The following is a 16763-nucleotide window of genomic DNA, read 5'->3' as shown; positions in this document are numbered from 1 at the left end:
ATAGGTTGTTATTGGTTGAAAATAATAAGAGATTTGTGTTTCAAAATTAAGTTTTATAAATAAATGTCCTGTAATAATGTTTGCTGATAAAACAACCCTTCTTAAAAATTGTAAAATAGATGAAACAAGTAATTTCCAGTCAATTTTGGGTCTCTGAATCCAAATCTGGACTCGGATATACTCTATCATGTCAGAATTTTAAAATGTTCTAAATTAAAGGGCAAAAAATGTTATTTCGGCCTATATTTGAGGTTATGGACTGTCGCTTCTTTTTTTCTCAAAAAACTGTATATAACATTTAAAAACATTATTTTCCCCTTTCAAATGCCGCTGATTTTCCTAAACTTTTTTTTTCGCTAAGATATTCAATTTTGAAAAATTAAAATATTAAAAATTGTACAGGACCAGAAAATACGCAGGTGTCTGTGCTATAGTTATGACTATGCTATTCTTGTGTATTTTATCGAGCTAAAATCTACAGAGCCAAGCTCACAAGCCAGAAATCCTAAACCCACAAACCCAAAAACCCACAAATCCCAAATTCACAAAGCCGCAAACCTTAAACCCACAAACCCCAAACCCATTAGCTGCTTCTAAAAAATTCCTGCAGCAAAATAGCTTTTGTTTAATCAATAATCCAAAATAGCCGTGAGAGTATGGTGTCACGTAAGAGGGGTGAAGATAGGGTGGGTATGGCACACAGTGGAAGGAAATTCACTTTTTCCGGTCAAAAATGTCCAGAGCCTTCAATTTTGGTCCAATCTGGAATTTAAAAAAAATTAAAGTTCATTAACTTATATGTAGAGATTAACCCTCCGAACTTTTGTCTACTCTATTTGTTTATTAATCATTTTTTCACTCAAAGTAATGAAAAACTGAAATTTTGTACATAACAATTTATGACGCTTTAATAACTGATTAGGTAAACTTTATATTGTCTTAAATGAATGTTTGAGGACTCATACATTGCAAATAATTTGTTCATTATTCCATTTATTTGTTATAAACAAATTCTGTGAATATTTAGCAAATAGTATTATTATCGGTAAAAAAATTCTGTTAGATAAAAGTGCTTCATATTAATGTAGGAATGACATTCAATCACAAAATTAATTGAAAAGTTTATAATAACCATTGTTACGAACAATTCTGTTGGAAAAATATTAAAATTTGAGATTTTTCAAATTATAATTTCCTTCAATTACCAGAACGACTTCAGGTATTCCTTGAAATAATAAATATTTATGAATATTTGTTAAAACATAAAAATTTAAATTTTTATAAACAAATTCAAAATTTTTGCCCTTTCGCATAGAAATAATTTTTGTTGAATATAAAGCGACCTTCACCTATGCGTTTACGCGATAAAAAGTATTTTGTATCAAAGTTAATATGTTAAAAAATATATCCCGAGCAGGTTGTCTACAAGATTTAAAACATTGTTTGATTAATTTTATTTAAAACAAAAATTTTTAATAAAAATTATTACTATTGGTCTAGTGGAATATTTGACAACATTGATTAATTTATTATTAATTATTTCAACAAATTCCATTAGTTCAAACAATTACAAATTAATAAACCCATGTTATTAAATATTCCACTAGATTTATAGTAAAAATTTTAAGGGATGGAACGAATTTTCGAAAAAAATTATTTTAACAAATTCCATTTATTAAAAATTACATTAAAAATGCAAAAATGACTTTTAAAAAAAATTGTAATCGTTCGTTCACGGAAAAAAATTTCTACTCATTGAAAGTATGAATCTTATAGAATATGCAAACGTTGGGTTGTCTATTTTTTTCCTATCATGGCTATTGGGTTGGCAGGTATAAACAGGTAAGTCGATACTGATATTTTACACCAATGTATTTACGCAATAAGCCTTATATCAAAATAAAGATAATTTTATTGTGAACACTATGACATAATTTTGTCTGCGAGAATCTGTTTTGAATTCCGGTTGTCGAGTTTTAAAACGCATGTAAAATGCATGGGAAAAAATCACTTGGAAAAAATCACTTTTTTGAGTTTTTCGAATAATTTTTCAGGGTTTGAAAAAATGGTATGGGAAAGGCTTGTCGAAAATTATTCAACGAAGAATTTCATGTACCAGACATATGGATTTGACGCATCTAACAGACCCCCACGAGTACCTGAAAACTTCCCTTAAAACCAAAAATGCTATTTCCTTATGAAATAACCCTTTCAACACTGTCTTCTCGTATTTTTTACTTACAATTATTAATATTTGCCTACTTGAATATTTATTATCATTGGTTAATTAATTTTTTATTATTTGAAGAAATCGAATTTGTTTAAATAATTTTATTTATAAAATTCGTTTTCCCTTCAAAATGATTACTATTGGTCTAGTGGAATATTTATTAACATTAGTTCAATTATTTCCAATTGTTTAAACAAATGGAATTAGTTTAAATAATTTGTTTTATTCAAAATTATTAAGATTTCTTTAGTAGCATATATATCAACATTTTTTTATTAATTTAATTTTTTTTAAATTGTTAATAAAAAGTATTACTATTGGTCTAGTGGAATATTGAACAACATTGGTTAGTTAATTGTTATTTTTTAAAACAAATTCTATTTGTTCAAACAATTAAGAATTGATGAAACAATGTTATTGAATATTCCACTAGACTAATAGTAATAATTTTGAGGGGCCGGGTGAATGGACAAATTTGAGAAAAAATTATTTAAACAAATTCCATTTGTTTAAAAAATTAAAAGTTAATAAACTAATGATAATAAATTTTCTAATAGACTAATATTATTAATTTTAAGTAAATAAAATTATCGATTAGTATATAGTTTGTTTCGTAAGCGAAAGATTGCATCTTTTTTTTTAAATGATGTTTGAATTCTGAATTAATCATAGCCTTAATTGAAATTTTTTAGGCCACCTACTCGCGATATATTTTTTAACATATTAACTTTGATATAAAATACTTTTTATCGCGTAAACGAATGGGTGAAGGTTCTTTTATATTTCGATTTTAGACTAAATCTTACAACATTTCCAGTACAAAAAAAAATTCTATGCGAAAGGGCCGAAATTTTGAATTTCTTCATCTAATTTGTTTATAAAAATGCAAATTGTTATATTTTATCAAATATTATTAAATATTTATTATTTTAGGGAATACCTGAAGATGTTATGGCGATTGAAGGAAATTATAATTTGGAAAAATCTCCAATTTTAATATTTTGCTACAAGAATTGTTTATAACAATGGTTATTATAAGCTTTTAGGTGTTTTTTGTAATTAAATGTCCTTCCTACATCAATGTGAAGAACTTTTAGTAACCAAAAATTCACCGATTTGACAATTGTGAAATTGTGAAATTGACAATTGACAAATAAGTCCCTCAAGATTAATTTAGGATAATATAAAATTTTCCTGACCATTAATTAAAGCGTAAAAAATTGATCCATAAAAAATTTCAGTTTTTGTATACTCTGAGTGGAAAAATGATTAATAAACAAATAAAAGAGACAAAAGTTCGTAGCGTCAAGCTCTTCAGATTTTAAGGAACCTTCATTTAAAAAAATGAAAATCGGACCAAAATTAAAGGCTCTACACATTTTTTGTGAAAAAGTGCCTTTCCTCCCTCTGTGGGACACAGCCGTAGTTTTTTACTAATCAGCATCAAATTTTTCCCACCTATTCTTTGGGCTCCCAAAAAGGTCATATGGAAATTGGGGGGGGGGAAGATGGAATGGAGAAGGGGGCCTTTTTTGAAATATATAAAAAAGTAAAGGACGAGGGACATACGAAGAGAGGGGAAAAATAGTGGAGAGGGGAGGGGTAATTCGCGGTTCTAACCCATCGAAACTAAATTTTTCACAAATATTTTTTGGAATCCCGGACAGGTCGTAAGAATATTAGGGGTTAGCGGGGTGGAGTGAGGGAACACAGTTTTTTAAATATATACTCGTAGAATCAAGTGGCCTAAAATGTTTGATGCTTATGCAAATATACACTTTTTGGCCAATCAGCTGCGTTTTGCATTTGATGCTATTAAATACGTACTATATACGTATTAAATACGTTCAGTTTGAAATACAGTGAAACTCTTCTACAGCGCCGATTTTGGGGCTGACGGTGGGTGGGAAATTACTCATTATAGCCCGCTCGGTTTTGTTTGAGTACCCCTGCACACCTCGCGCAGCTCCTATTACACCAACCTGCGGCGCGGCGTCAATTCTCAGAAGGAATATAGAAGGGAGGGCTATTAAAGGGTTTCACTCTATGTATGATATACACATGCACAGTTTGGTGAGACCGAAATGCTTTTGAAGTTTTTTCACAAGTTATGTTGGAATTTCACGACTAATTTCCAAATTCTGAAAACTGGGTTCAATGTCTCGAGCACAATTTTTATAATTAAAAACAATCCACCTTTTCTGTATTTAAGTTCATATTTCTCTTCTACAATCTCAGAGTTTTTTAGAAGTTTAGTTGAAATTTCACTATAGACATCGTATCTTTCAAAACGAAATTCTACGACTAGAGTACGAGTTTTATTCCTTAAAATTCAAAAAAGGCTTCTTTCATTTTATGTTTTTTAGTTTTAAATTCTTTTCTTGAATTTAGAGTTTTCCTTAAACTTTATGCAAATTTCACAAGTAATTTGGCATTTGTGAACACTTAATTCGACAACTTACATACCATTTTTATAATAGAAATTTGAAAAATACAGTTTCCATGTTCTGTATTTAAGTTTTTATTTATATTTTACATTCTCAGAGTTTTTTTCTTTCAAGTTTAGTTTAAATTTCATCATCGACTTCAAATTTTTCAAATCCCAAATTCTACGATAAATACTTTAAATGTTATGTTGATTCCATTCAATCATTTCATGTTTAAACTTAATATCAAGAGAAAACATGTAAGTAATATTGAACGTAATTGAATATTTGACTTTTAAACGCTTAGTTCATTCATAATTTAAGTTAGTCTTAAATAATAAAAACTTCCTTATCATGCGTTTTATAAGTTTTTTTTTTGTTTTGTTTTTTTACAACTTTATACAACTTTCATTGCATTCCCTTTTATTCTCTAAGTATAGTATTAATTACAGCCGCTGCCACAGGGCACATATAGATATTGAATGTAATGAAAAACAGAAATAAATAATAATTAGTCATAAAAATTTAAATTTTTGTTTAATGAAATTATAACACAGTAAAAACACTGGGATAAATTTTGTTGGCCCTAATTTCAAGATGAGGTTCCATTTCGCTCTAAGTTGGGGTTCGAAACTATCACCTATTATTGATTCATAAAAACTGTAAAAACAATTCCAAGCAACGACCCGTCTTCAAACTTCAACGCTATGACCAATTAAATTTGCACAAAAATTGGCATATATGTGGCTGCATATCTCGGCAACTATCAGACCAAAAATTTTCGAAAAAAGTAAATCATTTTTCAGGACACCTACTCCACGAGGAAAAGTACAATTTTCCGACGGAACTAAGACTTTTTTTTATATATAAGTATTAAAAATGATTCTTTTTTAACAACTATATATACAATTTTTTAAACTCTTAATAAAGGACTTTGTATACATTGTACAAAGTCGATGCTATAACTTTTGTAAAAACTGTTGGGGAAATTATTTTGATTACAATTACTTTGGTAACTTTGCAAAATCCTCAATCCTTTTTTTCTTGATAAAAATTTTTAAAAACAAATACGGATATTTAATATATGTTAGGTTTCTAAAGTTGTTTTTTATAATTATATACCAAACAGAAACTTTTTTGTCACATATTTTTCATAAAACTCGTAAAATCAAATAGGTCAGTTTTAAATCAATAATTATTATTAATTATTTTATAAATAATTAGTTCCATTTTAAACTGTCTCTTCGAGGATATAAAGACGCAGTTTTCCTGGGGTCCACTGGACTCAGTGTGACTACAGCGAGTTAAAAGTTGAACTATGGTGGCTTATTATTTAAATATTTATTAGTTACGATAATATTTGACAGTTCTTGATACTTTTTCCTCGAGAAATAATAATATTCATTTGCCTAAAACCTTATTTAGTGGAAACGTATTTTTAGAGGGACAGTGTACGATCTTTGATTTGATTTATGATGTTCATTGTTATTAAAAATCGTTTTAATAATATTTCTTGCTAAGAATAAAAATTTTAAGTTACTGATGTCACACGCAGAGTTTTAGCTAGGATTTATCATCTCCAAAAATTCTTTATTCTGTAGTTTCAAAATAAATAGGCTTATGATAATTTTTAATTAAACTTTTTATAATTTATTATTCTCTTAAGATGCTTTTAATTGATATTATTAGAACCTGTCTTTCAGAACCTATCATTAAATTTATATTATTGGTTTTTGCAATTTTTAAGATCCACGTAGTTGATTAGCCTGTTATGAATATTGGTTACTCGTTAATAACTACACTTGTTAAAATACCTTTCATACCTGCCAATTTAGATTAATTAATCAAAGTTCATTCAAATGAAATTATCTAATTATACTCATGAGTTGTGCAAAACACAACTTTCAGAAAATAAAAAAACATGGGGTCCTACATTTTTCTTTTTAAATAACAATATTTGATATTTATAGAAAAATTAATTCATTATTATTAATTAATATTATTAATTACATTATTACTAAATATAATTTAATATCATTATTAATAATTAATCATATAAACCGTTAAATTCTTAACAAAAAAAATCAAAAAATTTGTTAAAGTCTCAACCATAAAGATGAAATTCCTATCAAGAATATTAATTTCCTGTCAAAAAGGACGAATTTTAACCAAATGATTACATTTTTAACTGACGAGATGAATTTTAAACTAAAATGATGAATCATTTAAAAATCATCCAGAAAGAAGAATGTTCTACAAAATGATTGAATTTTTAAACAAAAACGATTTTCCAATCAATAAAAAAGAATGAGTCAAATTGTAATATAATAAGAAAATAATTTTTGGTTAAAAACTAAATGTTTGATAAATATTCATTTTTAAAATTTATTTCTTTATTTACTTAAAAATTAGACATATATAATATTGATAGGTTACGCCTGAAAATTAAAAAGGGTTTTTGAAGATTTCAGATTCATCTAAACAGGATCTAGAAAATTTCCTATAAATTCTTTTTATTCTTTAAGATGGAGCAATTTTTTGTTAAATATTTAAGTTTTAAAGATTTTGAGGACTTTTTGAAGTTGAAACAAAATTTTAAAGTAGTTAAAAAAATTTTCAAAGTTTTATAAGATTTTTAATCTCTTCAAATCTTTTAAAATTCTTAAATATTTCTTAAAATGACTTTAATCATTCCTATAAATCTCTTGAAATCCTCCGATTTCGTTTTTATAAGTTTAGGAAGGTTTTTAAATATTCCTTCTAAATTAATTTTAAAAAATAAAGAATCACTTTAAATGTTACCAGGAATGTTTAAAAAAAATGTGTTACCTTGAATATTGTCAAAAATTTGATTAAACTTCAAAAAAGTATTTCGTAATCTTAGAAAAATCTACATTGTATCTTAAGGTGTTTGCCATCTTTTCGTATTTTAAGTTATTGTTGAAATGTGTCTAAAACTTCTAAATATATTTTCAAATTATTCGAATTTTTCCTGGAACTTTTAAACAATTCTGCAGGATTACAATTTTTTTAGAAAATCTTCCAGATTCTGTTTTGAAAATTTTGAAAATCTTTCGGATGTTGAAATATCTTTTTAAATATAGTCTTGAAATAAATTTTGTAAAAAAAATATAACAAATTTTCAAAAATTCCAATTCTTCGAAAATGCACTTTTTTTAATTTGTTGAAATCATTTTTAAAATTAAAATCATTTTTGTTTCTTTTTAAATCTTAAGAATTTTTTGTACTGTTTTCAAATTTCAAATAGAAAAAATAAAACAATTGAGAAATTTTTTAAAACCTTAAGAAACAATTCTAAAATTGTATTCCCATATCTTGAAAAATCTACGCTTAGTTTGAAATATCTTGACATCTTTTTTAATTTCAAATAATTCTTTAATCTTTTGAAATCTTTCAAAACTTTGAAATATCTTTTCAAATAATTTAAAGTTTTGTCATTTTTTTCAAATTCTGCAAAAATGGTTTAAAATCTTTCATATTCTTTTTTAATCTATTTCAAAATCATCAAAGCTGGAAAATAATGTTTTAAAATAAAACCGAGAATAAAATCTAAATCATTTTCAATTTTTCCAGGAATTTTAATGTTGGCACTGTTAATTTTTTTGTTACCAGTACTTAGACGTTTTAAGTTTTTTCCCATCATTTTATTTTCCTCATCTCTGTTAATAGCGAATTAATTTTTCAATATAAAAAAACATTGATACTGAAAATGTTCTCTTTTATCAATACTCTGTAAAAGCATTCAGAAATATATGATGTCATCTAATAAAATTACTTAGAAATTTTAATTGATCAAATTTATGGTTAAGAAAATTTTAAATCATTTTTAATAGGTAAATGCATATAGCCTCTTATAATATTTTCAGGGGGTTATGAGTAAAATTACTTTGTCATTTTTTTAAAACTCCAAGAACATGATTGTTGTCTTTTTCATTAAAAAATCATTTACAAGTTAAATTTTCTCTTTTAAAAATGAATGTTTAGAATTGAATTTCATCATTTGGAAATTTTTATACAAAAATTACAACAAATTCAGAAAAACAGACTGAAAATAGCCACTTAACGCAATTTCACGCAGTATGTGACCAATCAGGTAGTCAAAAACAATGAATGCGAGATATCCGATAAATTCTCTACACATAGGTTTAATGCCCTGTTCCCACAAATTGTAATTAAAGGATTGTTTCTGGTAATCTGTAATCTGGTGTCCTTTTAGTCCAGTTTCGTGGGTTGTCTGCTAATAGCTTTAGTCACAATTCGAGGGATCGAAACGAAAAACAGTCAGAGCCGCCTAAACCGTTTCCAATTGCAATGCACCATATTGCGCAACATATTCGATTGGGTACTCGCGCACTGCGGAACTTCTAAGGCAAGAGTTACAACCTTAAGCATTTAAATTGGCTGTGGCTATTCGTCCAGCTCTTTAGAAAGAACAGAGAATATCGGGAAAAGTAAATGGTAATTAGTCGCAAAAAAGTACGATTTAAATGTCAAGTAATCTATGTAACAATTGAAGAAAGTAATAAGTTGAAGAGGTTGGCAGTAATTTACCATATAAATCATATAGGATGACCTATTCACTGTTTTAACATAATTTTTCTGGTAATTTTTATGACACCTTTCTGTCATCTACAGAGTATAAATATAGAAAAAACCTTGGTGTTTATTGAATTGTACGTCAATCATTGTAAATTATGCGTGAAAAATGATTACAGTTTCTTGATTTGCTTGGGGAACGTAATTCCTCGGACGTGAAAAAGTTATATTTTCTTATCATTAATTATGAAAGTACATCCAATTGAGAAATATTGCAATACAAAGCAACTTATTGCGAAACGAACGCAAAGCGATTAATTTAACCTAGAACCATAGAATTAATGGTTGACATTTGCAATGCTAATTTTTGTATGTTATCCTTTATTAAATCACCTTCGATCGCAATTACCTTAATAAAAACGATTCGTTAAACATTGCAGAATGTATGTCCTGCGTGGCTCTTTTATTCAAGAGGAAATCTAAAATTTTGGTTGACAAAAGAGTACTATATTTTTTTAGAAGAATTTAAAAATGCTGCAACAATTTATGAACCGTAGCTTTTTTCAACTTGTCTCATATTCATAGTGGGTTGTCATAGACAGGACATGCTGGCCTGTTCTCGAATCTCTTTGATTGTCGTATTCAGCTGTTTTTTTTTCTAGGGTTATTATTAAGGTCTTTTTACTAAAGTGTCTTTCTTATTTGTACCGGTAGTTCAATAATAAACTTGACCAAATTAAAGAGGACAATTTACATAAACTTGTTCTTTTTATGTATTTAACTTTTGATAACACATTTTTTAACTCTTTTTTAGCAAGACTTAAAAAAAAGAGTCACAACAAGAGCTAAAAAAAGAGCTAGCATTTGAGCTAGATCAATTCTTCTAGAAGCTACCTAATATTACTAACTCTGGTCATTTTATCAGGACTGACACTAAAAATTGTATCGTGGTAGGTTATTTTCAAAATAAACCGATTAATTCCGTGACCCAAAAAAGGAAGTCTAGTATTAATTAAGTTTCTTTAATGAATCATCATTTTTCATCAACTTATAGCTAGGAATTATTACTTAGTAATTTTAATTATATTTCACAAGACAAAACATTTTGGTTTACAAAAGCATTGGCCAAAAAAATTTGTTTACTACATTGTTAATGAAAATACAAATAACGGATCGTTATCGATGTATGAAAAAAGTTAAAAAATGTGTTATTAACAGTTGACTACACACAAAACAACAAGTTCAAATGCTGAAAAATAGCCAAATAATGCATTCATTAATTATATTTGGTTAATCAATTATCAAATACTATTGATTCGTAGTAAAAATCATTGCTAAATAATGGCTGTTAATTCCGTAAAAAAAGTGGTATTTCATTTATAAATTCATAAGATGATACAAATTTGTTAAACAATTGTTGTTTACAATAATAAATTGTTTACTGCCATCCAAATGTTCTAAGAAAATTAGAAGTTAGTTATTTGCAGTTAATTGCATCGAAAAAATGAAGTTTGTACCTACAAAAATAGCCGAATAGTGCATTTGTTAATTAAAGTAGTTAAAAAAATTATTAAATTTTATTGTGCGACCAAATATGATACTTAGGTGTTATTTCCAAGTAATATGTAATTGATTCCATAGAAAAAAATATATTTATTCCTTCAAAAATACCTGATATGGACATTTGTTTATAAAATATGCTTTTAAAATAACAAATTATTTATTAATTTGTAATAATTTGAATAAAAAACTTTTTTGTTCATAAATTATTCAAATTTAGTGCGAATCAAGCGACGAATCGTCGCAAATCCCCACGAAACCATTGTCATTTACTTATTTGTTTATAAAAATTTTCATAAATTTCTTAACATTTGCATTGTATTCTTTCAGTTTTCTGATTATTTTAATAATAAAAAAATTAAAATCAGATAATAATTGTCTTTTGAAAATCAATTTGTCCACGGTCGTTTTTTTTTGCCCCACTGTGGAATGTTTAGTTATCCAAACTGTTAATCCAGTATAATCCAAGTATTCCATGATAATTCCGAGTAATCCACCTGTAATCTGGACTAATTCAAGTAATTCGGATTAATCCCTGTTCTTCAGAATAATCCATTTGTAAATCTGAGTAATCTACTTATTTTCTAGCATAATTCAAGTAATTCAAGTAATTCGGAACAATTCCAGGATTCCATATTAATCCACTTATGAATTTGAGTAATCCATTACAAATTTAGTGTACTACGACTAATCCAATATAGTCCACTGTAATCCACTTATGGTTCAGAATCATTCAAGTAATTCGTAGTAAACTCAGCATTTCAAAGTAATACACTTGTAATCGAGTGTAATACGGCTAATACAGTTTATTCTGGTGTAATCCACTTGTAATCCGCCTCAATTCAAGTAATTCGGATTAATCCCGGCAATTAAGAGTAATTCACTTTCAAATCTAGGTAATTTATTTGCAATCAGGTGTAATCCGTTTAATCTAGTGTTTACCGGGCATGATCCAATTGTAATTCGGAGTAGTCCCAGTATTCCGGATAAATATATTTTTAAAGCAAAGTAATCCAAATGTTAATTGGAGTAACTTACGAAAATTCTGGATTAATCCAGTTCTAATCCGCAGAAATCTACTTCTAGTTCAGAGTAATTCCCCTATATTACAACGTAATTCCGTTGTTATCCAGTTCATTTCTAGTAACTTAGGTAATCCAAGTTATTAACTTGTAATCCAGCGTAATCCAGATTATTTGGAATAATTTACATAAGAAATCTAAGTAGTTGTCAAGAATTTTGATAAGATTTTTTCAAATTTATTATGTTGACTGAAAATGTAATTATTTTATTTGTTTTTCAACTGATCTTCTTTAGCTGAACATTTATATATAATGTTGAAATTTTTGTTTTTTTCGTTTGTTTGAAATTCTTTTTTTTAACTGCTAATTAAACTATGCCATTTCTAGGTTAAAATATATATTTTTCAGTTAAAAATTTGACCGACTGGTTTGAAAACTAACGTAGTTTGTTGCAAATTTAACTATTTTGGTAGAAGACCAATTCATGTACTTTCTTTCAAATTCGTCTTTTTTGGTAGCAAATTAATATTCTTGGTTAGAAAATCAACAATTTGTACGAAAATTATTCTACCTCGTTGCAAATCAAACAACTTGGTTGAAGATTGTCCTATTTGGTTGAAACTTTAATTATATTGTTGCAAATTTGTCTTTTCTGGTAAGGATTCAACTACATATTTTGCTCAAAATCCATCGTTTTTAGTTGAATTCGACTGTTTCTGAATTTTGAGTTTAAATATCTTTTGGTTGAATTCTCAACTAGTATTACACTTTTCGTTAATAAATCATCACTTTTGGTCGAAAATGCAGTATCCATTTTGTATAGACTAAACAATTTCATTAAAAAATTATTTTTTTAATGAAGATTTATATTTCTGGCTGTAATTATTTTGTTAAATTTTGGGAATTTGATCTTTTTAGTGGAAAATTCAAATACCTTGTTTAAAATTATTCTTCTTTATTTGAAAGTTCATATATATATATTGCTGAAAATTCGTCTTTTTCGGTAGAAAATTAATCTTCTTGGTTAATAATTAAATATTTGGTTAAAAGTAAATGTACTTTGTTGATAATTAAAAAAAAGTTTTAAAAAATCAATCTTTTTTGCTTGAAAATTTGCGTGCGTCTTGTTCAGACACGATAATCCCCCGAAATTTTATGTAATCCAGAGTAATCCTGGACAACCCGGAGTAATCTTAGGTAGTCCAGAATAATTCTGCATGTAAAGGTAATCCAAGGTAATATGTTATAATCCGCTGTTATCCACCTGCGCTCGACTGCTGATATAAAAAATTAAAAATTTTGCATTATGTTGGAAAAATTTCAGGAATATGCTATTAAGAATTGAGTATCATTCAAATGTTTTTTTTTGCTTAGATGGGCTCCCTTCAGCAGCAGTCAGTGCTTAAGGGATACTGCACTTCTCCCAATGAAGAAAGACGCCTGATTCACAAAATTCTCAGCGAAACTTCAACAAAGTATCCGAAAAGTACAGCAATTCTCTTTGAAGGTAGATATATTTTTAAAATATTAATTAAGAACAACCAAATCTTGTTTTTCTGTTGTTCTTATTAATATACAATTTCTGAATTATTATAGATGAGAATGGACAGGAAATTTCTATATCCTACGAACAATTGAATAAGACAACTGACCAACTAGCTAAAACCATTCGAAGATATTACAAACCTTCTAGTAATTCCGAAAATATAATTGCGGTTTGCATGAAACCGACGGAACGTTTACCAATTATTCTGACTGCAATTTTAAAATCAGGAATGGCTTACTTACCATTGGACTCTGAATTTCCAGTGGCAAGAATCAAACATATTTTGCAAGAATCCGAGCCGGCTATGGTGATAATCGAAGAAGGAGGTGAGTCGCGTTTTATGGACAAAGTAGAGAAAACAAAATTTTAATAAAACACGAATTATCCGACAGAAAAAGAATAATAACATGAATAAAAAATATTTATATAACAATCAATTATTATTTAAAATATTTATAGAAGCGGGCAGTGTCACACTGGTACTGTTATGGAATTGTTTGGGGCTGAAATATATTGTTTTTCGAGGCAAAATATGCGACTCGTATTATTTTCACCAACAATTTTTTTTCGTAATCTCAGGGATACTTTTATATTAGGGTGCCCAAAAAAGACTAATTTTGAATTTTGTGAACGCCATCTTCTAAATTCGTTTTCCTTTTCTGAAAAAATACTGCCACTCAGTTTCCTCTATTTGTAAACAATTTTTCGTTTCCATAGTGAAAAATAATATTCGTAGTTTTCGGTTTTTCGAAATACAAATTTTAGAGAAACAAATTGTGTTACCCTAAAAACAATATTTTCTTTATTGAAAGTACTATAGAAATATATTAAGAATATTCGTCTTATATTGTAGAAAATTTGTTGTGTGTATATTCCAAGAAATAAAAAATCTTGCGGGCTATTTAAGACATTTAATTTTAATGAAATAAAAAATTTTTGTACTCTATCCCCTATAATATCTTCAAATTTTTTTATCAAATTAAGGGCTTATTCCTCAACAAATGAAAAATACTTTTTGAATGAAAAAGGATTTTTCAGCCTTAAATTTGATTTTTTATAAAATGAAAATCTGCAAAAATTCATTCTCAGGCCTAAAAAAGGAGAGTGGAAGCTCTATACAGTTTTTTGAAAATAAAAGAAAAAAAATTAGAAGAAAACGAGTGGAAAATTCATAAATACATTTTTTGGACACCCTATTATATATTTTAGTGAATTATGCAAAAATATTATATATAAATATACATAGATTAATTTCATTTGACCCAACTTGCAGCACAATCTACATTAATTTTTAAATTCGTTAAAAAACTTCAAACATTCTAAAAATTAATAAAATGTCTTACATTTTCCGAAAAAAATAAAAAGTGAATTTTCCAAAAAATCTGACCTTTAATTCTTCTTTAAATTAAAAATAAAATAAGGCAGATTTCCTGTTAGAATCGCCTTTACTAAAACATTCCTGTATATATAATTAACTTTTAAATAAATTTGAACAAACTAATAAATATTAAATAAACTTTTCAAAATATTTAATCCCTTCGTGAACATTCTTAGTTTTATGTATCAATTAAGGTAAAATCATTTATTGAAAGAACATAATTTTACCAAAAAGTGAGAATCAGAAATGTTGCAAGATACTGAAAATATCTTAACCGAACTAAAAAATTTCCGTAATTTCGAATTGAGGTATCAAATAAAACTATGGAAAATATTTAACTCTAATATTCTTAACATTATTTAAAGGGAGAAAAATATAATTTTTTGAGGGACTTGAAACATCGGTGATTTTCAATTTTCTACTTTCAAAAATTTTCTAATTATAAAAATAAAAAATTTTGGGATCTCAAAATTCGGTTTTTAAAATCTCAGTAATTTGTTTTATTTCGGAAATTTATTCAATTCGTAAACTGGACATTCATGATTTTTCTAATTTCGTTAACTTTTAATTTCGGAATATTACAATTTCGTTAATAAACCTTTGCGGTAGTTTTATTTATTTTTTCGTGATTTAAAATTTCGGAAATTGTCGTTTTTCCCAAACTCGGTAATCAAATTTTCAGCATTCTCCAGCATTCGGGATTTTTCTTTACCGGAAAAACGATCTCATTCCGATGACATAAAACTGACAGCATATTTTCCTGATAATACTATAAATCTGAAAAAATAAAAAACTATCTAAGGTGAACTTTTTGCGAAAAATTTACTTTTTAATTATAATCAAAATTTACGCCATTCTAAAAATTAAAAAAAAATTTCAGCACTTTCTAACAGTGTAGATTGCACTTCAAGTTGTTAAAAGGAAAGTTATTCTATGTTGATTTTTTTTTGAAAATACAACTTTTGCATAAAGATTGTCGTTAATTTTTGCATAATTCATCTAAACATAGAATTAGTTGTAAGTTGTAAGCCATATAGATTTTGGCAAAAAATACTTCCGATCGGCTGGTAGCTCAGGCAATAACGCTTCGGGTTCATAGTCGGAAAGTTGCGTGTTCGATTCCCACTGCCTTAACTTTTTTCATTCACTAATTTTTATCTATTAAAATATTTCTGAGGTGCATGCTAGTCATTTCTGGAAAAATGGTAATTTTCTTCCGTTATAGCAAAAAATGCGCATTACCAACTTAATAGAGTGTAAAAGTACCAGATACCTGGACTGTCACTTCTACTTTTATGTATGGAATAGCAACATTTGAAAGCCATTAAATTCATAACATGTGAACCAGCATACCAGATAATAATCTTTGACCTGACAAAATTGCGAAAACTCATTACCTTTTACTACACCGATTTCAAGCAGTTAACCCAATTAATTTCGATATTTATTGCATAAGCCTTTTTTGCGACGATTATTTTTATTATTAAAAATGAAGAACTAAACAAAGAACCCCAAATTCAATCATTTTTAAAAGTATAAACCATCGTAAATTAACTAATTATTGCGGAAGGTGGTTTTATGCAGTATTCCTTTCCGGTGGCCAAACGTCCAGACACATGCGAGTGCTTCTAATAAAGTCTGATACAGCCGAGGGTTATCACTGATTATCATTAAATTCATACTGTTATTTTAGGTCCACCACATTGAAATAGAAATTTTCACAGGCCGATACACAATGAAGCGGAGTCTTTTGTCGTTTTTAAATGTAAATCTTTTTCATGCTTATTTTTCATAAAATTATTTATGATTTATGAATAAACCATTTTTTACGTAAAATACTTTCAAAACTACAAATCACTAAGAAAAAAACAAATTTTATTACATTAATTTATTTATGATTTAGCTAACAATATTAGCAGTACCTACTAATATTATAATTAATGTTACTTGAAATAAGCATCAATTTATGAAATAATAATAATAAATGAATACACAAAAAAGGGGTCGTCCAGAAATTAACTTTTGTGTGGGAAATTCATATTTT

The 16763-nt window shown here is 27.3% G+C and overlaps 1 protein-coding gene across 1 annotated transcript in view; it reads left to right on the top strand.

Annotated features, from left to right (window-relative positions):
- Positions 1-16763, top strand: part of LOC117170871 (surfactin synthase subunit 2) — a 74569-nt gene that overhangs the window by 12808 nt on the left and 44998 nt on the right. Inside the window, exons 2-3 of the mRNA XM_033357915.1 lie at positions 13170-13302; positions 13392-13667. Of these exons, the coding sequence (XP_033213806.1) occupies positions 13170-13302; positions 13392-13667 (409 nt within the window). The remainder of the gene's footprint in view (positions 1-13169; positions 13303-13391; positions 13668-16763) is intronic.

This window comes from Belonocnema kinseyi, chromosome 4 (genome assembly GCF_010883055.1).
Source record: "Belonocnema kinseyi isolate 2016_QV_RU_SX_M_011 chromosome 4, B_treatae_v1, whole genome shotgun sequence".
Classification (NCBI taxonomy): domain Eukaryota; kingdom Metazoa; phylum Arthropoda; class Insecta; order Hymenoptera; family Cynipidae; genus Belonocnema; species Belonocnema kinseyi.
The sequence above is the reverse complement of the archived record's forward strand: the minus strand, read 5'-3'. Positions and strand labels throughout refer to the sequence as shown.